We start from the raw sequence: 24,009 nt of genomic DNA on the forward strand, positions 1-24,009 counted from the left end.
CAAAAACAGACAAATGGGATTTTATCAAACTAAAAAGCTTCAGGAGGGCAAGGGAAACACAACAGAGTGAAGAGGCAACCTGAGAATTAGTGGAAATATCTGTAAACTAAACATCTGATAACGGATTAACATTCAGAATATACAAGAAACACAAGCAACAACAACAACAAAATCCAATTTTAAAAAGGGCATAGCATCTCAACAGACATTTCTCAAAAGACATACAAATGGCCAAAGGGCATATGAAAAAAAATCGTCAGTTTCACTAATCATGTGGTTATATACAAATCGAAACCACAATAAGGTATCATCTCACCCCAGTTAGAATGGTTATTAACAAAAACATGAAAAAAATTAATACTGAAGAGGATTTGGAGAAAGGGAAACATTCATATGTTGTTGATGAGACAGTAAAGTAGCACAGCCACTATGGAAAACAGAATGGAGGTTCCTCAAAAACTAAAAATAGAACTACCACATGATCCAGCAATTCCATTACTGGGTATTTATCCAAAGAAATGGAAATCAGTATAGCAAGGACATATCACACCCCCGTGTTTACTGCAGCACTATTTACAATAGTCAAAATATGAAATCAACCTAAGTGGCCACCAACAGATGAATGGATAAAGAAAATGTGGGGCCGGGCGCAGTGGCTCACACCTATAATCCCAGCACTTTGGGAGACCAAGGCGGGTGGATCAAGAGATCGAGACCATCCTGGTCAACATGGTGAAACCCCGTCTCTACTAAAAACACAAAAATTAGCTGGGCGTGGTGGTGTGCGCCTGTAGTTCCAGCTACCCGGGAGGCTGAGGCCTCCTTGAACCCCGGAGGCAGAGGTTGCAGTGAGCCAAGATCGTGCCACTGCACTCCAGCCCCTGGTGACAGAGCGAGAGTCCGTCTCAAAAAAATAAAAAAAGCACATATTCAAGCTCTAACAGCCTGGGATTCCCTGGGAAAAACAGAGGAGGCACTACAGACCTGTTTTGGGAAAAACCTCTGTTTTCCTCATAAACCCGAGAAACAATCTAAGGCTCTGTTCTGTTTTGCATTGAGTTATCTGACATTTTTTACTTTGAAAGGTATCAGAAATTACTTTGAATTATGAGAGAACTAGGTAGGAAATGTACCTTTGGGCATGCTTAATGGCAGTTATGGTTAATACTTGACTCTGCACTTTTGGATTAGAGAAACATGCTCTTGGCCCCCTAGAAGGTATGGAAATGTCCCCACACCCCACTGAGAGATAAGACTCCAAGGGAGATGAGCTGGCTCCCTCTTTTTCTGGGATGCAGGATCTGGTATAAAAATAGGACCCTTAATTTGGGGGATCTGTTTTGCATTCCAGCTATGCCTGCTTATTAGGCTGTAGAAACTGCATGCTTTCCTGGTACTGTTCCTCCAATGGCTCCACCCTGAAGCCAGTAATCTAATTAAAAAACTGGGAAGTAAAAAATCTTACAACTACTGGATCTTCTGTCTGTGTATTTACATATGTTGTGTGTGATGTAAAAAAAGCTTCTATTGGTTTAAAACTAATAAGTGCTTAAATCAAGTTATAAATTATATCTTTTCTGACCTAATTAATCTCTTAGATATTAGGTCCCCTGAGTCAAAAAATGACATATTTGGCTTATTTGGTATAAACATCACACAGGAAGCACTGCCAAATATGAGATGGTATTTGGCTTTCTTTGGGCTGTATTTGTATAAATATGTTACTGGTATGTGTTTTAAAATTATGAGAAACTCCTATTATTCTGAAATGACAGTCTATGTTATTAATAATTATAATTGATATGTAAAATTGCTATATGGCACAGAAGCAAAATTAACTTGTCAATTGTGGTGTTAATAGTGGCTGTCCTAAGACTTTTGTCATCCACAGACAATTGTTGTCTTGTATTGATCCTCTTCAGACAGTCGTTTTAAAATCAACTATAGAACTCTAACAGGTATTCTTGAATGCAGGCTTCTGATAACTCTGGAGATTCTGACTTCAGAGGAAAAAGCATTCAGGACTCATGGAGAGCTGAAATGTTCATGACTATTAAGCAAGACAGGCATTAACTGCATGGACCTAACTAATAGAGGACTAAAATAATCTTTTTTTGACTTTTTGCTTAAAATGTTGCTGATCATTTGTTTTGTTTTTAAGAATCAAGGAAACTTTTGAGTGATTAACAGCTTTTAATAATTGAGTAAAGTATACTCCTGTGAACCAAATTTGGAGCATATTTGTTTCTATCTGATTTTTCCAGAATTAGGAAACTATTTGTAAGTATTCTTAACTTATAGCAATACAATTATTTGCATAAGTGGAATAAGAATGTTTTCTTTTGCAACATGACACAATCGGAATAATTTGTTATTTTACCAAGGCTTTGACTAGAATGGTGTGCTTTCCTTTAAGGAATCAATCTTGACTTATAGAGCCAATAAAAGTCCCTTGGGAAAACTGGTCTCACACCTTGTCTACACAGTCCCTGTACATGGTTTCTGACCTCTGGTAAGTAAAAAATGTCACTTTCTGATAGGCCCAAGAGCCCAAGTTATCTTGGGACCTCCAGAGGAAAGGAATTTACTAAACTCATAGGTATTTGAGGATATAAACCCATTGCTGGGCTCGACTTTTTGAAAAAAGTCTAACCTGAGATTCCTTTTATAAAAAAAAGTTCCATCAAAGCCAATTAAGAAAGCCTATGTGAAAAATAATTATTCTTGTTGCACTTTATACAAATAACCAGGCCAAGTATAATAAAGCAAACAGCCTGGGACTCCCATGTCTTACCAATCAGTCTTACCATGATTTGTCATTAGTAAAAATGAGGACTGGAGAGAGAACTATGGTACACCTGTCTCATCAGTTGTTTTTGAGTTTTTTTCTGCAATTGAGACTGACTCTGCTTATTCCTGTGAATCAACCACTCATCTCTGGCTAGTACTCAGAAGAAGCAAGAGGGATGGATATCAACTTTTGTTAGAACTCAGAGTTATGAATGGCCCTTGACATACCAATGCTTTCTGACTCAGCTCCTCTCTACCCTGAATAAAAGAGACCTTAATAGTTAGGCAGGAATATCATTGCCCCTATTCAGGCTCAAGTTACAGAATATGGATCGTTGTCCCTCTACCATCCTTAGGATTAAGGGTTCCCTTGTAAAAGAGAGAGGGGAAATATGCCAGAGGCCACTGAACCAGGGCAACTCTGTCAGAGGCATTCAAACCAGAGTGACTCCATGCTGAATAGGGGCTGGGTAAAATAAGGACTGAGGCTTACTGAGCTGCATTCCCAGGAGGTTAGGCATTCCAAATCATAGGATGAGACAGGAGGTCGGCACAAGATACAGGTCACAAAAACCTTGCAGGTTGCAGTAAAGAAACTGGCCAAAACCCAACAAAGCCAAGATGACAAATCATGAAAGTGACCTCTAGTCATTCTCAGTGCTTATTATGTGCTAATTATCATGCTTAAAAAAAAAAAAAACACTCCTAGCAGCACCATGACAGTTTAGAAATGACATGGCAATGTCAGGAAGTTACCTTACATGATCTGAAAAGGGAAGTTCCAGGAATTGCCCACCACTTCCCTGGAAAACTCATAAATAATCCACCGCTTGTTTAGCATATAATCAAGAAGTAACCATAAAAATAGCCAGCCAGCAGCCCTTGCAGCTGCTCTGCCTATGGAGCAGCCATTTTTTTAATTCCCTTGCTTTCCTAATAAACTTGCTTTAACAAAAAAAAAAAGAAAAGAAAAGAAAAGAAAAGAAAAAGAAAATAAATATGACCCAGCCAGTGAAAAAGAGAATGACAGGAATAGTACTGATCTATAAATTGTTTTGGGCAGTATGGCCACTTTAACGATATAAATTCATTTCCACAGAATTAGAAAAAACTGTTGTAAATTCATACAGAACCAAAAAAGAGCCTGAATAGCCAAAGCAAACCTAAGCAAAAAGAACAAAGCCAGAGGCATCATATTACTGAACTTCAAACTATACTACAAGGCTATGATAACCAGAACAGTATGATACTAGTACAAAAACAGACGCACAGAATAATGAAACAGAACAGAGAACTCAGAAATAAAGCCACACACTTAAAACCACCTGATCTGCCACAAAATCAACAAAAATAAGCAATGGAAGAAGACTCCCTGTTCAATAAGTGGTATTGGAATAGCTGGCTATCCACATGCAAAAGAATGAAACTGGACCTCTACATATCATTATATACAAAACTTAAGTCAAAACGGAATAAAGACTTAAACGTACAACATCAGACGATAAAAATCCTGTAAGAAAACCTAGGAAATACCCTGCTCGACACTGGCCTTGGCAAAAAATGTATGGCTAAGACACCAAAAGCAATTACAACAAAAACAAAAACTGGTAAGTGGGACCTAATTAAACTAAAGAGCCTCTGAACTGCAAGAGAAACTATCAAGGAAGCAAACAGACAACCTACAGTATGGAAGAAAATATTTGCAAATGATGCATTCAACAAAGGTCTACTATATAGAATCCATAAGGAACCTATTAAATCAATAAACAAAACACAAATAACCCCATTAAAAAGTAGGCAAAGGGCCAGGTGCGGTGGCTCAAGCCTGTAATCCCAGCACTTTGGGAGGCCGAGACAGGCGGATCACGAGGTCAGGAGATCGAGACCATCCTGGCTAACACGGTGAAACTCCGTCTCTACTAAAAAATACAAAAAAACTAGCCAGGCGAGGTGGCGGGCGCCTGTAGTCCCAGCTACTCGGGAGGCTGAGGCAGGAGAATGGCGTAAACCCGGGAGGCGGAGCTTGCAGTGAGCTGAGATCCCGCCACTGCACTCCAGCCTGGGCGACAGAGCGAGACTCCGTCTCCAAAAAAAAAAAAAGGAGGCAAAGGCCTGTAATCCCAGCACTTTGGGAGGCTAAAGTGGATGGATTACCTGAGGGGAGGTGTTCGAGACCAGCCTAGGCAACACGGTGAAACCCCATCTCTACTAAAAATACAAAATTAGCCGGGCATGGTGGCGTGTGCCTGTAGTCCCAGCTATTTGGGAGGCTAAGGCAGGAGAATCACTTGAACCCAGTGGCAGAGGTTGCAGTGAGCTGAGAGTGTGCCATTGCACTCGAGCCTGGGCAACAAGAGTGAAACTCTGTCTCAAAAAAATAAAAATAAAAATAAATAAAAAAACAAAAAGTGGACAAATGATGTGAACAGACACTTTTCAAAAGAAGACATACAAGCAGCCAACAAACGTATGAAAAAATGCTCATCATCACTAATCATCAAAGAAATGCAAATCAAAACCACAATGAGATACCACCCCACGCCAGTCAGAATAGCTTTTGTTAAAAACTCTAAAAAGAACAGATGGTGGCAAGGCTGCAGAGAAAATGAAACACTTAAACAACTGTTGATCGGAAAGTAAACTACTCCAACTGTGGAGAGCAGTGTGGAGATTTCACAAAGAACTAAGAGTTGAACTACCATTCAACCCAGCAATCTCATTACTGGGGATATACCCAAGGGAAAATAAATTGTCCTACCAAAAGGACACAAGCATGCATATGTTCCTCGCAGCACTATTCACAACAGCAAAACCACAGAACCAACGTAGGTATCCATCAACAGTGGACTCGATAAAGAAAATGTGGTACATATCCACAACTGATTACTATGCAGCCATAAAAATCAACAAAATCATGTCCTCTGCAGGTGTCCATCAATGGCAGACTGAAAAAGAAAATGTGGTACATATATGCCATGGTACACTATGCAGCCACATATAAGAATGAAATCATGTCCTTTGCAGCAACATAGATGCAGCTGGAGGCCATTATCCTAAGTGAACTAACACAGAAATAGAAAACAAAATACTGCATGTTCTTACTTTTAAATGGGAGCAAAATATCAGGTATACATGGACATAAAGATGTGAACAACAGACACTGTGGACTACTAGAGAGAGGCAAGAGCAAGTGGGACAAGGACTAAAAAGCTACCTATTGGGTACTATGCTTACAGCAGGTTGACAGGTGCAGTTATACCCCAAATCTCAAAACCATGCAATATGCCTCTGTAATAATCCTGCACATGTACCCCCATGTATCCCCTGATTCTAAAATAAAAGCTGATAAATGAACAAAAAAGGATGAAATCCTGTCATTCATGGCAACATAAATGGACTGGAGGACATTACGTTAAGTGAAATAAGCCAGGCACAGAAAAATAAATACTGCATGTTCTCATTCATATGTGGGAGCTAAGAGAGTTGAGCTCATATAAGTAGAGAGTAGAATTGTGGTTATTAGAGGGTGGGAAGGGTAGGGGGAGGGGAGGATAGGGAGAGATTGCTTAACAGATAAAAAAAAAATTACCTCTAGAGAGAGGGGCAGAGCAAGATGGTGGAACAGAAAGCTCCACCAATTGTCCCTCCTGGAAAGACACCAATTTAACAACTATCTACACAAAATAAGCACCCACCTTCATAACAACCAAAAACAGATGAACACTCACACTACTTGTTTTTAACTTCATTTCACTGAAAGAGGAAGTGAGAAGGTAGAAAAAACTCTCTTGAATCACCAACACCACCTCTCACTCAACCCCTGGCAGCAGCTGCACAGTACAATAAACTGTGTTTGGGAGAAGGAGAGCACAGCAATTGTGAGACATTGCCTTGAACTCAGGGCTTCCCTGTTATAGCAGAAAGCAAAATTGAACAGAACTCAGCTGATGCCCACACGTGGAGGGAGTATTTAGCCCAAGCCAGAGGAAAATCACCCATTTCAGCAGTCAGAACTTGAGTTCTGGCAAACATCACCATCTTGGGCTACAGTGCTCTGGGCCTCTAAATAAACTTGAAAGGCAGTGTAGGCCACAAGAACTGCAACTTCTGGGCAAGTCTTAGGGCTGAACTGGGCTCAGAGCCAGACGCCAGGCAGGATGGTTTAAGGGGCTGCTGGCATCACCCCTCCATTAACCCCAGACTGCAAAGCTCACAGCTCCAAAAGAGAATCCTTCCTTCTGCTCAAGGCGAGGAGAGGGAAGAGTGGGGAGGACTTTGTCTTGCATCTGGGATACCAGCTCAGTCACAGCAAGACAGGGCACCAGATAGAGTCGTGAAGCACCCTTTCCAGGCCCTAGCTCCTGGATGACATTTCTAGATACACCCTGGGCTAGAAGAGAACCTGCTGCTTTGAAAAGAAGGACCCACTCTTGACAGGATTCATCACCTGCTTACTGAAGAGTCCTTGGGCCTGAATAACCAGCAGCATGAGAAAAGAAAAAAATAACATATAATGGAGCTCCAATAGGTCTGGCAGCAGACTTTTCAGTGGAAACCTTACAGGCCAGAAGAAGGTGGCATGATATATTCAAACAGCTGAAGGAAAAAGACTTTTATCCCAGAATAGTGTACCCAGCAAAAACATCCTTCAAATATGAAAGAGAAATAAAGACTCCCACACAAACAAAACCTGAGGAACTTCATCAACATCAACATCAGATGTGTCCTACAAGAAATGTTAACGGGAGTACATTAATGAGAAAGAAAAGGACATTAATAAACAATAAATCATCTGAAAGTACTGAAGTCACAGAAAATAGAAAGTACACAGACAAATAGAAAATATTGTAACACTAATTGTGGTGTGTCAACTACTCTTAAGTAGAAAGACTAAATGAGGGACCAATCAAAAAATAATAACCACAACAACTTTTCAAGACATAAAAAGAATAAAAAGACATAAACAGAAACAACAAAAAGTTAAAAAGTAGGGAGATGAAGTTAAAGTGTACAGTTTTTATTGGTTATCTTTTTGCTTGTTCGTTTGTTTATGCAGTGTTGTTATCAGCTTAAAATAATGAGTTATAAGATAGTATTTGGAAGTCACATGGCAACCTCAAGTCAAACACACAACAGATATATAAAAAATAAAAAGAAATGAAATCATATCACCAGCGAAAATCACCTTCACTAAAAAGGAAGACAGCAAGGAAGGAAAGAAGGAAGAGAAGACCACAAAACAACGAGAAAACAAATAACAAAATGGAAGAAATATGCCTTTACTTATCAATAACAACACCGAATATAAATGAACTAAACTCTTCAATCAAAAGACATAGACTGGTGGAATGGATTTAAAAAAAACCAAGACCCAAAGATCTGTTGCTTACAAAAAACACACTCTACCTGTAAAGACATGCATAAAATAAAGAAATGGAAAAAGATATTCCACGCCAGTGGAAACCAAAAAAGAGCAAGATCACTATACTTACATCAGACAAAATAGATTTCAAGACAACTATAAGAGACAAAGAAGGTCACTATATAATGACAAAGGGGTCAATTCAACAAGAGGATATAACAATTGTAAACACAATGCATATACATATGTAATGCATATAATACAACGTAAATACATATGCACCCAACACTGGAACACCCAGATATATAAAACAAGTATTATTATAGCTAAAGAGAGACCCCAACATAGTAATAGCTGGAGACTTAAATACCTGACTTTCAGCCTTGGACAGATCTTCCAGACAGAAAATCAACAAGGAAACATCACAGTTAACCTGCACTATAAACCAAATGGACCTAACAGATATTTACAGAACATTTCATCCAATGGCTGCCGAATACACATTATTTTCCTCATCACATGGCTCATTCTCAAGGACAGACTACATGTTAGGTTACAAAAGTCTTAAAACATTCAAAAAAAATTGAAATTATCTCAAGCATCTTCTCTGATGACAATGGAATAAAACTAGAAATAGATAACAAGAGAAATCTTGGAAATTATACAAGTACATGGAAATTAAACAATATGCTCTTGAATGACCAGTGGTCAATGAACAAGTTCAGAAGGAAATTGAAAATCTTCTTGAAATAAATAATGATGGAAATACAACATACCAAAACATATAGGATTCAGCAAAAGTAGAACTAAGAGAGAAGTTTATGGCTATAAATGCCTACGTCAAAAAATAAGAAAAAACTTCCAATAAACAACCTAATGATACCTCTTAAAGAATTAGAAAAGCAAGATCAAACCAAACCCAACATTAGTAGAAGAAAAGAAATAAAGATCACAGCAGAAATAAATGAAATTGAAATGAAAAAGGCAATACAAAAGCACAAGTAACAAAAAGTTGTTTTTCTGGGAAGTTTTACAAAATTGACAAACCTTTAGCCAGACTATGAAAAAAAGAGAGAAGACTGAAACAAATAAAAACAGAAATGAAAAAGGAGACATTACAACTGATAGCACAGAAATTCTAAGGATCATTAGCAGCAACTGTGTGCAACTATCTGCCAATAAATTGGAAAATCTAGAAGAAACTGACACATTCCTAGACACATACAACCTACCACGATTGAGCCATGAAGAAATTCAAAACCTGAACAGACCAATAACAAATAGTGAGATCGAAGCCATAATAAGAAAGCTTCCAGCAAAGAAAAGTCCAGGACCTGATGGCTTCACTGCTGAATCCTCCCAAACATTTAAGGAAGAACTGATACCAATCCTACTCAAACTACTCCAAAAAACAAAGGAAGAGGGAATACTTCCAGACTGATTCTATGAGAACAGCATTATCCTAACACGAAAACTGGAAAAAGACACATCCACAAAAGGAAAACTACAGGCCAATAACCCAATATTGATGCAAAAATCCTCCACAAAATACTAGCAAACCAAATTCAACAGTACATTAGAAAGATCATTAATCATGACCAAGTGGGATTTATCTCTAGGATGCAAGGATGATGGTTCAACATATGCAAATCAATCAATGTGATACATTGTATCAAGAAAATGAAGGATAAAAAACATATGATCATTTCAATTGATGCTGAAAAAGCATTTGATAAAATTCAACATTCCTTCACGACAAACACCCCCAAGAAACCATGCAGAGAAGGAACACATTTCAACTTAATAAAGACCATGTACAATAAATCCACAGCTAGTATCATACTGAATGGGGAAAAACTGAAAGCCTTTCCTCTAAGATTTGGACTACAAGGATGCCCACTGTCACTATTATTCAACATAGTACTGAAAGTCCTTGCTACAGCAGTCAGATGAGAGAAACATATAACGGACATCCAAATTAGAAAGGAAAAAGTCAAAATATCTTTGTTTGTAAATAATATGATCTTATATTTTGAAAAACCTAAAGACCACCGAAAAACTATAAGAACTGACAAACAAATTCAATAAAGTTGCAGGATACAAAATTAACTTACAAAAATCAGTAGCATTTTTATATGCCAACAGTGAACAATCTAAAAAAGAAATAAAAATGTAATCCCATTTACAATAGCTACAAATAAAATACCTAGGAATCAACCAAAGAAATGAAAGATCTCTACAATGATAATTATAAAAGATCGATGGAAGAAACTGAAAAGGACAAAAAAAGGAAAGAAATTCTATGTTTATGGATTGGAAGAATCGATACTGTGAAAATGTTATTACTACCGAAAGCAATCTACATATTCAATGCAATCCCTATCAAAATACCAATAACATTCTTCACAGAAATAGAAAAACAATCCTAAGGTTTATATGGAACCACAAAAGATGGCAGAATAGCCAAAGTTATCTTAAGCTAAAAGAACAAAACTGGAGGAATCCCATGACCTGACTTCAAATTACACTACAGAGGTACAGTGTTAGGTCGGCACAAAAGTAATTGCGGTTTTTTTGCCATTAAAAAAAAAAAAAAAAAAAAAAACCGGCAAAAATCGCAATTACTTTTGCACCAACCTATAACCAAAACAGCATAATACTGGCATAAAAAACAGACACAGGCTGGGTGCAGTGGCTCACACCTGTAATCTCAACACTTTGGGAGGCCGAGGCCGGCGGATCATGAAGTCAAAAGATCGAGACCATCCTGGCCAACATGGTGAAACCCCATCTCTACCAAAAATACAAGAATTAGTTGGGTACGGTGGCAAGTGCCTATAGTCCCAGTTACTCGGGAGGTTGAGGCAGGAGAATCGCTTGAACCCGGGAAGCGGAGGTTGCAGTGAGCCAAGATCGTGCCACTGCACTCCAGCCTGGCAACAGAGCAAGACTCCATCTCAAAAAAAAAAAAAAAAAAAAAAAACAGACATGTGTATCAGTGCAACAGAAAACCCAGAAATAAATCCATATATCTACAGTGAACACATTTTTGACAAAGGTTCCAAGAACATACATTGGGGAAAGGACAGTCTCTTCAATAAATGGTACTGGAAGAACTGGATATCCATATGCAGAAGAATGAAACTAGACCCCTATCTCTTGCCATACGCAAAAAATCAAATCAAAATGGATTAACCACTTAAATCTCAGACTTCAAACTACGAAACTACTACAAGAGAACATTGGGGAAACTCTCCAGGACACTGGAGTGGGCAAAGACTTCTTTAGCAATCCCCCACAGGCACAGGCAACCAAAGTAAATAAATGGACAAATGGGATCACTTCAAGTTAAACAGCTTTTGCACAGCAAAGGAAACAATCAACAAAGTGAAGAGACAACCCACAGAACAGGAGAAAATATTTGCCAACTATCCATTTGACAAGGGATTAATAACGAAAATATATAAGGAACTCAAACAACTCTATACTCAAAAATGTAATAATCTGATTAAATAATGGGAAAAATATTTGAATAGACATTTCTCAAATGAAAACATACAAATGGGAAACAGGTATATAAAAACGTGCACAACATCACTGATCGTCAAAGAAATGCAAAATCAAAACTGCAGTGAGATACCATCTCACTCCAGTTAAAATAGCTTTTATTCAAAAGACAGGCAATAACAAATGCTGATGAGTATAAGGTGAAAAGGGAACCCTTTTGCCCTGTTGGTAGGAAGGTATATTAGTTCAAATGCTATGGAGAACAGTTTGGAGTGACTCAAAAAAACTAAAAATAGAATGACCATATGATCCAACAAACCCAATGCTAGGTGTACTAAGGAAAGGAAATCAGTATATGCAAGAGACATCTGCACTCCCATGTTCATTGCAGCACTATTCAGAATAAGCTAGATTTGGAAGCAACCTAAGTGTCCACTAACAAACAAATGGATAGAGAAAATATGGTACATACATATAATGGAGTACTACTAATCCATAAAAAAAGAATGAGATCCCGTCACTTGCAACAACATGGATGGAACTGGAGGTTACTAGGTTAAGTGAAATAAGCCAGGCACAGGAAAACATTGCATGTTCTCACTTAAATGTGGGAGCTAAAACAAAACAACTGAAATCATGGAGATAGAGCATAGAAGGATGGTTACCAGAGAGTGGAAAGGGTAGTCGAGGGTCAAGGAGGGATGGTGAATGGGTACAAAAAAGTAGTTAGAATAAATAGGCTGGGCGCGGTGGCTCACACCTGTAATCCCAGCACTTTGGGAGGCCGAGGCAGGAGGTCAGGAGATAGAGACCATCCTGGCTAACATGGTGAAACCCCATCTCTACTAAAAATACAAAAAATTAGCCAGGCGTGGTGGCGGCCGCCTGTAGTCTCAGCTACTCGGGAGGCTGAGGCAGGAGAATGGCGTGAACCCGGGAGGCGAGCTTGCAGTGAGCCGAGATGGCGCCACTGCACTCCAGCCTGGGTGACAGAGCAAGACTCCACCTCAAAAAAAAAAAAAAAAAAAAAAAAAAGAATAAATAAGACATAGTGTTTGCTAGCACAACAGGGTGTTGTGTAAAAAAAAATTTATTTGTACTTTAAAAAATAAACAGTATGATTCGATCTCAATCGTTCTAAAGATAAACAATAAATGCTTGAGGTCATGGATACCCTGATGTAACTATTATGGACTTCAAAATATCTCTTGGCCGGGCACAGTGGCTCACGCCTATAGTCCCAGAACTTTGGGAGGTTGAGATGGGTGGACCACTTGAGGTCAGGAGTTCAAGACCGGCCTGGTCAACATGGTGAGACCGTGTCTCTACTAAATCTACAAAAATTAGCGGCTGCGGTGGCGCACACCTGTAATCCCAGCTACTCAGGTGGCTGAGGCACAAGAATCACTTGAACACTGGAGGCAAAGGTTGCAGTGAGCCGAGAACGTACCAATGTACTCCAGCCTGGGAGACAGACAGCAAGACTCTGTCTCCAGAAAAAAAATTAAACTCTTGTGGTCCATAAAAATGTACACCCTACTATGTATCTACAAAAATTTAATAAAAATAAATTCTCTCTAGACAGGAGAAATAAGTTCTAGTGTTGTTCTACAGCACTGTAGGGTGACTGTAATTAATAATAATTTATTATATACTTTTGAGTACTAGAAGAGAGGATTATCCTCATGTAACCATTAAACACGATATACATGTATTGAAATATTACTCTGTATCTCATAAATATGTTTATCACATGTGAATTTAGAAAAATCTAAGTGATAAGAAAGCTTTGTGTTATAGTTCATTTTTTCTTTTTCAATTGCACATAAAATTTTGCCTTACAATCAGTGATGAGTTAGACTGGGTGAACTATGGCAGTAAATATTTATTCTATTGTTGGGAAAATAATGAGATAACTGTAGTGCCTACAAAACACTTCATAAATGCTGGTACTGTTTATTATTCATTTATCTATCCACCTGTTCAACAATTACAACTGAACACCTACTATGTGCTAGATACCATTCCAGTGCTAGGAACAGAAGGGTAAAAACATAAGGTCTCTACTCTCATGCAGCCATTTTATCATTATTATTGTCATTATTAAGATCACTGCTGCTGCTGCTACTACTTCTACTTGTTTCCACAGGCTAGAATATTAAATGAAATTCTTTTTCTTAATGGACAGAACAGTATGAACATATCAAATGAAATTCTTAAATGAATGAAAATGAAAAACTCAGGACAACCACACAGAGAACTGTGGGTCAGTTTCTAGAAGCCATCAAATAGCTCAGCTCTAAGCATTCCTCAAAATGCTGGCAAAAGCCTATTCAAAGAAAGTTTTTAAAAATTCAATAATTGTGTTGAAGGTCATTTATTACAGTGAAAATAAGCAAATTACAATTAACAGTATCACAATACCCCTGTACAACGCAGTTTTCTAGCTTCTTATCCACATTTTTGCGAAAACTCTAAGGCAGTAAGGTGCTCCTACCTTTTTCCTTAATCAATGACAAACTATAGGTTCAGGACTTTTAAAATACCAAGTTCCTAAAAATTTGTAAAATTTCAACCTTACCAAAAAATTGCAATTGCATTTTGATTTATATAATGTCCCATTGCAGACTATTTAAACAGACTATTTTATAATCTATAATAGGACATTTTAAGTTGTTTGTATTCAGAAATGGGTGAATTCTCCATTTCTATGGTGAATTCAATTTAAACTACCTTATTCTGACTTTCAAATAGCATAGTTAACTGATAAAAGCTGTATCGTCCTGGGTTCCAGTCTGGCTCCCTCCATTTACTATGCAACCTTGGGAAATCACTTAGCCTCTCTGTATCTTTCAGTCTCTTCATCAGTAAAATGGTAACACAGTCCAACTCTCTGAAAGGTCAGTGTTCCTTTCCACCTCAGAAACTTTGTATTTACTGCTACTTCCATCTAAAACACTCTTCTTCCCCTACTTCACTTGAAAATTCCTACTCTTCCTTCACTTTTTATCATTTCCTCAAAAATGTCTTCCCTATCCCTGCAGACTAAGTCAGACTCATCATTTCGTAGCATTCAATACCTTCCCGTTAGAATAGATATCACAATATGTGATCGTGTATTGATCTCTCTTGCCTTTCTAGGTGTGTTTAGTTCATTGCTGTAGTTATAGAACCTTCCACATAGCATTACATAAGGTAGGCATACATTTTTTTTGTTGTTAAATGAATGAATAATACTACTTAACTAGAGGAGTAATGAGTCGCGGTAAAGATAACTAAAATATCTGAAAGAACATGTCTAAATTCAAGTAAGCACTCAATAAGTAGCAGGGTTTTTTCCCAGGCAATGTGACTACAAACTTTTTACAGGAACTTTTCAAGAAATCATACTATGACTTCGGATAAAAGGTCTCAGCGAAAAAGTGAGTCGGAAGCAAGGCAGACAGACTGAAGTACTCAAGGGCAGGACAGAGTAGGTTAACATAATACCAGACAAGTGAACGATATGAACAAGATATATGTGGGCATGATGATATCTTGATTCTGAGGCCATCTTCTGTCCTTGCTAGGAAGCTTCTTACAGATCTTCTGCCTAACAAAAACTAATCCTAATAGCAACAAATAGATACACTTGGTTGGAAAGAATACTGTAACAAAATACAGACCACAAGAAGTAAAGCTTTTTATTTGCAAACAAACCTAATTGTCTAAGTAGAAAATCCTATGGACTCTATTTATAAAACTTATTAGAACTAGTAAGTTTTAGTATACAGGGTCAATATAAGAAATCAATCTTATTTCTATAAACTAGCAACAAAAACACTAAAAATTAAAATTTAACAATCAATGCCATTTATAACAGCACCCCCAAATAAGAAATACTTACTGAGAGATCTCACAACAGATGTCCAAAACATGAGAAAAAAATACCAGGCAAGCCCAAAATGAAGGACATTCTACAAAATTCTTAACGAATACTACTCAAAACTGTCAAGGTTGTGAAAAATGAAGCCTGAGAAACAAACAGATCAAAGGTAATCAGGAAGACATTATGCCTAAAAGTGATATCCTAGAAAAACAACAACAAAAAGACCTAAGTGGAAGAGGGATAAAATCCAAACAAAATCCATAGTTTAATTAATAGTAGTGTACCAATTTTAGTTTCTTAGGCTTTGACAAATGTGCCATAGTAATATAAGATACTGATGTTAAGGTAAAATACATAAGGCATATAAGGGAACTCTCTGTATTATTTTTGCAACTATAATCTATGTATAATCTACAATTATTCCAGAAATGAAGTTTATTCTTAAAATATCATTTAAAATAGCATCAAAAAAATAAATAAATACTTAGGAATAAATCTGACAAAGCTATCCAAGACATGTAGGCTGAAAAACTGCAAAACATTGCTGGAAGAAACTGAAAATGCCTAAATAAATGGACAGATAACAATCTTCGTGGATTCGAAGACTCAGTATCATTAAAATAACAATTTTCCATAAATTGCCCTGAGGATTCAAAGTAACCCCAGTTAAAATCCCAGTAGCCTGGCCAGGCGTGGTGGCTCACGCCTGTAATCCCAGCACTTTGGGAGGCCGAGGCGGGCAGATCACGAGGTCAGGAGATCGAGACCATCCTGGCTAACACGGTGAAACCCCATCTCTACTAAAAATGCAAAAAATTAGCTGGGCTAATTTTGGGCACCTGTAGTCCCAGCTACTCGGGAGACTGAGGCAGGAGAACGGCTTGAACTCGGGAGGCGGAGCTTGCAGTGAGCGGAGATCATGCCACCGCACTCCAGCTTGGGCGACAGAGGAGACTCTGTCTCAAAAAAAAAAACCAAAAAAAAAAAAAAACAACAACTCAGTAGCCTTTTGTCATTAAAAATTAACAAACTGATTCTAAAAGTTAAATGGAAATCTAAATCAACCAGAACTGCCAAACAACTCTGAAAAAAAAGTACAAAGTTGAAAGTTTTACCTGACCAGACTTCAAGACTCGTTATAAGCTATAGTAATCTACAAAGTACTGGTATAAGCACAAACGGATCAACAGTATAGAACAGAGAGAACAGAAATAGACCCACATATACAGTGTCAGTTTATTTCAGCAAAGATGCAACAACAGTGAAGAAAGGATAGTCTTTTCAACAAATAATGCCAGAACCATATGCAAAAAAATGAACTCCAATTCATACACTGTGCCACATGTAAAAATTAATTCCAAATGGATTACAGACATAAGTATAAACCTGCATACTACCACATTTATAAAGAAAACATAGCAGAAAATCTTTGTGATCCTGTGTGAGGCAAATACTTCTTAGATACAACATCAAAAGTGTAATTCATTTTAAAAACTGATAGTAAGACTGCACCAACATTAAGAATATCTGCTCTTCAAAATACACTCTTCAAGCTGGAGGTCTCATACTTCTTGATTTCAAACATACTACAAGACTACAGTAATCAAAAAGTGTGGAACTGGCATAAAAACAGACACACAGACCATGGTACAGACTACAGGGTCCAGAAATAACCCCTCAAATATATAGTAAAATGATTTTCGATGAGGATGCTAAGACCATTCAATGGGGAAAGAACAGTCTATTCAATAAATGATGCTGGAAAACCTAAAAGTACACATGCAAAATAATAAAGCTGGGCCCTTACCTTGTTCCATACACAAAAATTAACTCAAAATAAATGAAAGACCTGAACATAAGACCTAACACTCTTCAACTCTCTAAACACTCTAAGACTCTTAGAAGAAAACATAGGAGAGTAAACCTTCATGACATTAGATTGCAATTATTTCCTGGATATAACACCTAAAGCACAGTCAACCAATGTAAAAATTCATAAGATAGACTACATTACAATTAAAAATTTCTATGAATCAAAAGACACAATCAACAGAGTGAAAAGGCAACCGACAGAACAGGAGAATTTATTTGCAAATCATATATATGAGGGGTGAATATCCAGAATATACAAAGAACTCCTACAACTTAACATCAACAACAAAATCCTAAATAACCTGATTTTAAAATGGGCGAAGGAGTTGAAAAAATATTTCTCCAAGGAAGATATACAAATGACCAATAAACATGTGAAAAAATACTGAACATCACTAATTATTAGGGAAATGCAAACCAACACCACAATGAGATACCATCTCACACCCATTTGTATGGCTGCTATAAATAAACAAACAAACAAACAAAACAGAAAATAGAGCCCACATGATCACACACACCATAGTCCCAGCTACTCAGGAGGCTGGATGGGAGGATCCCTTGAGCCCAGGAGTTCCAGACCAGCCTAAGCAACATAGTGAGACCTTGTCTCTATTAAAACAACAACAATAACAAAGAGAAAATAAGAAGTGTAGGTGAGCGTGTGGAGAAACTGCAACCCTTAGGTACTCCTAATGAAAATGTAAAATGATACAGCTGCTATGAAAGACTGTATGATGTTTCCTCAAAAATTACAAACTACCATATGTTCTAGCAATTCCACTGCTGGATGTATATCAAAAACAAACAAACAAAAAAAATGCGTACTTTCTTTAAAGGTCTCAAAGAGATATTTGTACACTCATGTTCACGGCACCATTATTTACAACAGCCGATGGCAGAATCAACCCGTGTTCTCGATGGATGATAAACAAATCATGGTATACACATACCAAGAAATATTATTCAGCCTTAAAAAGCAGGGAAATTCTGATGCATGCTACAACATGAATGAGCCTTGCAGACATTATGCTAAGTGAAATATGCCAGTCACAAAAAGACAGACACTGTATGATTCCACTTATTTGGAGTACGTAGAGTAATCGCATTCACAGAAAAAGAAGGTAGAAAGGAAGTTGCTAGGGGCTGGGGAGAAGGGGCAATGGGAAGCTATTGTTTAATAGGTGTAGAGTTTCAGTTTTGCAAGATGAAGAACGGGAGACTGGTTGCACAACAATGTGAATACATTTAACAGTATTAAAATGTACAATTTAAAATGGTAAGATAGTAATTGTATGTGTATATTACAATTTTTTTAAAAAAATACAAAGGTAGAATGGGAGAAAATATTTGCAAATTACACGTGAAAAAAGACTTGTACTCAAAATATATAAAAAACTCTCAAAACTCAGTAAGAGGGTAGGGCACAGTGGCTCATGCTTGTAATCCCAGCACTTTCAGAAGCCGAGGCATAACAATCACTTTAGCCCAGGAGTTTCAGACCAGCCTGGGCAACATAGGGAGACCTGTCTCTAAAAAAATTTTTTTAAATTAGCCGCGTGTGGTGGCACATGCTACTTGGGAGGCTGTGGTGGAAAAGTCACTGGGGTCCGAAAGGTCGAGGCTCCAGTGAGCCGAGATTGTGCCACCGCACTACAGCCTAGGCGACACAGTAAGACCCTGTCGCAAATAAATAAATAAACAAATTTCAATAAGAATATAAACAATCTAATAAAAAATGTGTAATATTTGAACAGACACATCATCACAGATACATGAATGTCATATAAACATGTGAGAATATTCTCAACATCATTAATTATTAGAAAAATACAAATTAAACCACAAGGAGATACCACTTTACACATATTGGAATATGTAACATTTAAAATAGACTATCCACTCCAAGTTTTGACAAGAATATGGAACAACTGGAACTCTCATGTACTATTAATGGATATATAAAATAGAACAAATACTTTGGAAAATAGTTTGGCAGTTTCTTAAAAAGTTTAACATAGACCTACCACATGACCTAGCATTTCACATCTAGGTATTTGCTCAGGAAAAATGAAAACATATGCATAAAGATTTATATCTGAATGCTCATAACAGCTTTATTTGTAATAGCCAGCAAGACGAAACAACCCAAATGTCTATCAGGAATTGAACAGACAAACAAATTGTGGTATACAGCCACACAATAGAATGCCACTAAATGATAAGAAATAATATATGCAACATGAAACAACCTCAAAATAAACATACTGAGTCAAAAAAAAAAAACCCAGACCAAAAAAAAACCTCATACTGTATATAAAATTCTAGAACCAACACCACTTATATAAAATTCTAGAAAATGCAAACTAATCTCCAGTGATGGAAAGCAGATGCTCCTTAAGGATAATGGAGGTAGGCGATAGAAGGGACAGACAGGGACCACAAAGGGGCACAAGGAAAATTTTGGGGAATGACAGCTATGCTCAACATCTTGACTGTAGTGATGGTTTCATGGATACACATATGTATCAAAACCTATAAAATTATAAAATTTAAATGTGTATAATGCATTATATGTCACTTATACCTCAATAAATCTCTTTTAAAAACTGCTTTAGGATTGAACAATTTATTTTTTGAAGCACTGATACATATATGAGTATATAAATTAAAATTGTTCAAATGGTTAGGAAAAAAAAAATTCGACCACAGAATAATCTGCCTAAAAGGCATTTCTCTTTAGAACACAGAATTCTTAAGGTTCTTCCAGTTCAAAACCTCTACAATCTAATCGGCATGTAAGAGGTTAACAAAACTACAATTTGTCTTACAATCTCTAAAGACACTGTGGAAAATGTAAATACATTAATCAATAAGGGTTTCATAACATCATTTCTTTAAAAGAATTACATAGAAGAGAAAAAATATTCAGAGAGATGCATAATACCTCATAATATGCATAATACTTCAGATAACTTGCTGGTGGACTGAAAAGCATCTGAACTGTGCTATTTGCTCCCATAAAAAGAAAGCTTACTAGCAATGATGTCAGATTTTCTTCAAAAGTTATCAGTTTAAAAGATGGAATAAATGATATTTATGGTTTAAGGATATAAGTATTAAATTTTCTTCCCAATGAATGTAAGCTTTAGAGCATAATTTCCAATTTTATGGTTCAAATTCAGTAAAAGTAGGAACTCCTATCTGCACTGTAACATCTAATTAAATACATAAAGAATAGAAAGATTTGAAATGAGAACCCACACCAAAAACATCATGCTCTCTGTCAGCGAAAGGTCGGAGAAAAGATCTGGAAAGCAGTGCGAAAATGTAGCCCATGCCTGTGCTGACAACCTTTTATTGCTCCCTTCATCCTATCTAGTTACGAATTTCAGCAGACAGAAATACTGGGTGGGGCTTAGAAGACTGTGAAATGATTTCCTGTTGGAAAATGCCTTGCTGCTTAGCACAAAGCTATATCAATAACTCCCCAAAATGTTTGAACAGAAAAGAGCAAATGAAGGCATTTGGTCAGAAGATCAGGATTCAAATTCCAGCTTGACCAGACATTGAGCTATGTAACATTGATTAAGCCACTTCATATTCATTTCCTCATCAGTAAAATGAAAAGTTAGGTGTGTGTACACACATACTAATTTTAATCAGTAGGTTAAGTATAAAAAGTAGAAAACTTGAAGAATGGGAGACAGTTCTGTATTCACACCAACTTAACCAATAATGCAATAGCTTTTTGTGAGCAGTCTCTGTCTCCCAGAAACTGTCAGATGCTTGAGACAGAGATTAATAAGTGGTTTGGTCTCCTCTTAAAAGCGAGCATTAAAAAAAAGAAAGAAAAAAAAAATTCCTGCCTTGATGAACAGACAATGCAGCTGATAAGACAACTAAGACAAACAGAACTATCAAATACAATGAGTTTAGTACGATGAGAGAAGAAAGTTCAAGTATAATGGGAGCACACAGGAGTGGGAGCACACAGGAGGAAACATCACTAGCTAGATTACTAGTTCAAGTTAGAGAAATCCATCATGTATACGAAAAACCATGGGGATTTCATAGAGAATGCTCCACCAGGACAAGCAAAACGCAAGAGGTGGGATTTTAAGAGCTTAAACTAAGTTTCTTAATACTCTTAATAATTATAATCAGTTGCTACAGCTAATTAGACCTCAAAAATAGTCTAAACCAATCTTCACAGAATCTTTACAAAAACAGAAACACACAAAAATCTCAGACTATCTTATTTGAAATGACTATAAATGGTATTTTCACATGATTCTAAAATAACAGGAATCCATTTTTTCTTCTAATACCATATTTCAATTTTATTTACGATTTTGGTATTTGCTTTGGTAGAAAACACTGCTAATTTTGATCCCTATGCTTGACCTACTGTAATTTTTAAAATAACAACAAAAAAACCTTCACACAAGCCAAATGGAAAGTAGTGTTATAAGTACATAAAAATTAAATAGTAACAATTTAACCAAGGTCACTAGAACCTTTTCGGTTTGTTCTCCACTTAAAAGCAGAGCATTTAAAAAAAAGAAAAGGAAAAAAAAGAAAAGAAAAACTATGCATGTGTGCCTGTGTTTGGGATGGGACAGTTTCTTTTAGACTTCCTATTGAGGTACTTACAGTGCTGATCACAATCAACTCTGGCAAACACTACTTGATTTTCATTTGGAAATTCTTCCTTAATGACATCAGAAGCTTCCTCAAAAATTGGATGCAACATCTGACTGAAACGACACCTATACACAGAGAAGGATGCCAATTAGAAATGAAAAGCAGAAGTAATAAAATCTTATTTCAGTTATTGCCCGTTGACATTTGATATAGGCACAATGAACAACTCTGCGAGATAATCACACACTTAATTTAATCATGGACCCTGACGTTGCTTAATGGAGATGAAGACAATTTTGAATTCAAAGACTGTATAACAATTCTAAGAATGTCTAATAGATTTTGGTTTTATTCATCTTAAGATAATTGCCAGTACTATGGAGCACACAGCTAAGGATCTCTTGCAGAGGTCATAAAACAAGTCTGAAATAAGCCCTCTAAGAAGTACTACTAGGATTTGCAACTACTGAGGCTTGAACATTTATGAAAGAAATTAGCTTTCTCTATTTTATTTAATTTTTTTTGAGACAGGATCTCATTCTGTTGCCCAGGTTGGAGGGCAGGGGCACAATCTCAGCTCACTGCACCCTCCAACTCCAGGGCTCAAGTGATCCTCCCACCTCAAAATAATAAAATTTTAGACTACTGTGTAAAATATTTTAACTGTATTGTAGATATTAGACTGCTCCACCTGGCTAGTTCTATCAAATCTCACAGGCAAGTTAGCATACCAAATAAATAAGTTATATTAAAAGAATATATGGTATATAATGAACTATTTCCCCTCAAAATTCACCCCTTGTTAAAATGGGCTTTTACATCTGTAAACATACTAAATACAGTAAGTCTAGAAGCAAGTATCTTAAATTTCTAACCAAGACTTCCTGTCTATATTTTCTTTTTTCTTTTACTTTAAACACAAGGCACAAACCCCACAACAGTCTATAAACTTGTTACTTCTAACTGTCCCTTAATCAAGTCAAACATTTCACAAATACAGTCATGTGGTGTTTAACAACAGGCATACACTCTGAGAAATACACCATTAGGTGATTTCTTCATTGTGCAAACATCATAAAGTATACTTACACAAACCTAGATGGTATAGCCTAGCATGCACCTACACTATATGGTATACAGCCTCCTATTGCTCCTAGGCTACAAACCTGTACCACATGTTAATATACTAACTACTGTAAGCAACTGTAACACAACAGCACTTGTGTATCTAAACGTATCTAAACATAGAAAAGGTACAGTAAAAATACGGTATTATACATGGGACTTCTGTCATTGACCTAAACATCATTATGTCATGGATGACTTATGTTCTAGGTCATTAAAGGGACCCAATAAGAAGGGGAAGAATCAGAATTAGTAACCAGCTGAGTTTGAATGGTCTTTCTCTTACAGAAGAAGTATTAAGGATATGTAAACAAACTACAGTTGCTACTCTTGCTTCCGGAGCCCTTTTCCACCAAATAATTTACTCAAATGATGTCAGTGAACAGTTTAATCCACATGTAATTAGGTCATACATATTAGCTTTCATACAATAAAAATATTGGAAAGCCTGTGAAAGGATGCAAACAATATACTTCCTCCCTATCTCTTCTTGTGTGTATATATATATCTCTTCTAGCCCACTCACCTGACTTCCTAAGGAGATGTCCTAGAATATACCAAGGAGACACATCTGTATCTTCAATCTCTTGCTTTCAAGTGGCTCTTTCCTCTTTTAGCATTCTTAAATCTCTCCCATCAGGGATAAGTGGGTGGGGTCTGTGGACATCATGGACTGTGTCTTATTTGACTATGTAGTCTAATAAGCATTCAATATATGTGTATTAAATGAATAAATAGACAGAATGGAGTGGCTAGGACCCCAGGTTTGCAGGTTCTTACTGTCTGTAGAAAATAAGGTAGCTGGAGGACAGGGGAGGCAGGGAGTCCCATTAATCAG

General features: G+C 36.9%; 1 protein-coding gene across 1 annotated transcript in view; it reads right to left on the bottom strand.

Moving 5' to 3' along the window:
• ERP44 (endoplasmic reticulum protein 44) overlaps positions 1-24,009 on the bottom strand; it is a 114,898-nt gene that overhangs the window by 47,064 nt on the left and 43,825 nt on the right. The window contains exon 4 of the mRNA XM_007968590.3: positions 22,056-22,171. Within this exon, the coding sequence (XP_007966781.1) occupies positions 22,056-22,171 (116 nt within the window). The remainder of the gene's footprint in view (positions 1-22,055; positions 22,172-24,009) is intronic.

Source organism: Chlorocebus sabaeus, chromosome 12, assembly GCF_047675955.1.
Source record: "Chlorocebus sabaeus isolate Y175 chromosome 12, mChlSab1.0.hap1, whole genome shotgun sequence".
NCBI lineage: Eukaryota > Metazoa > Chordata > Mammalia > Primates > Cercopithecidae > Chlorocebus > Chlorocebus sabaeus.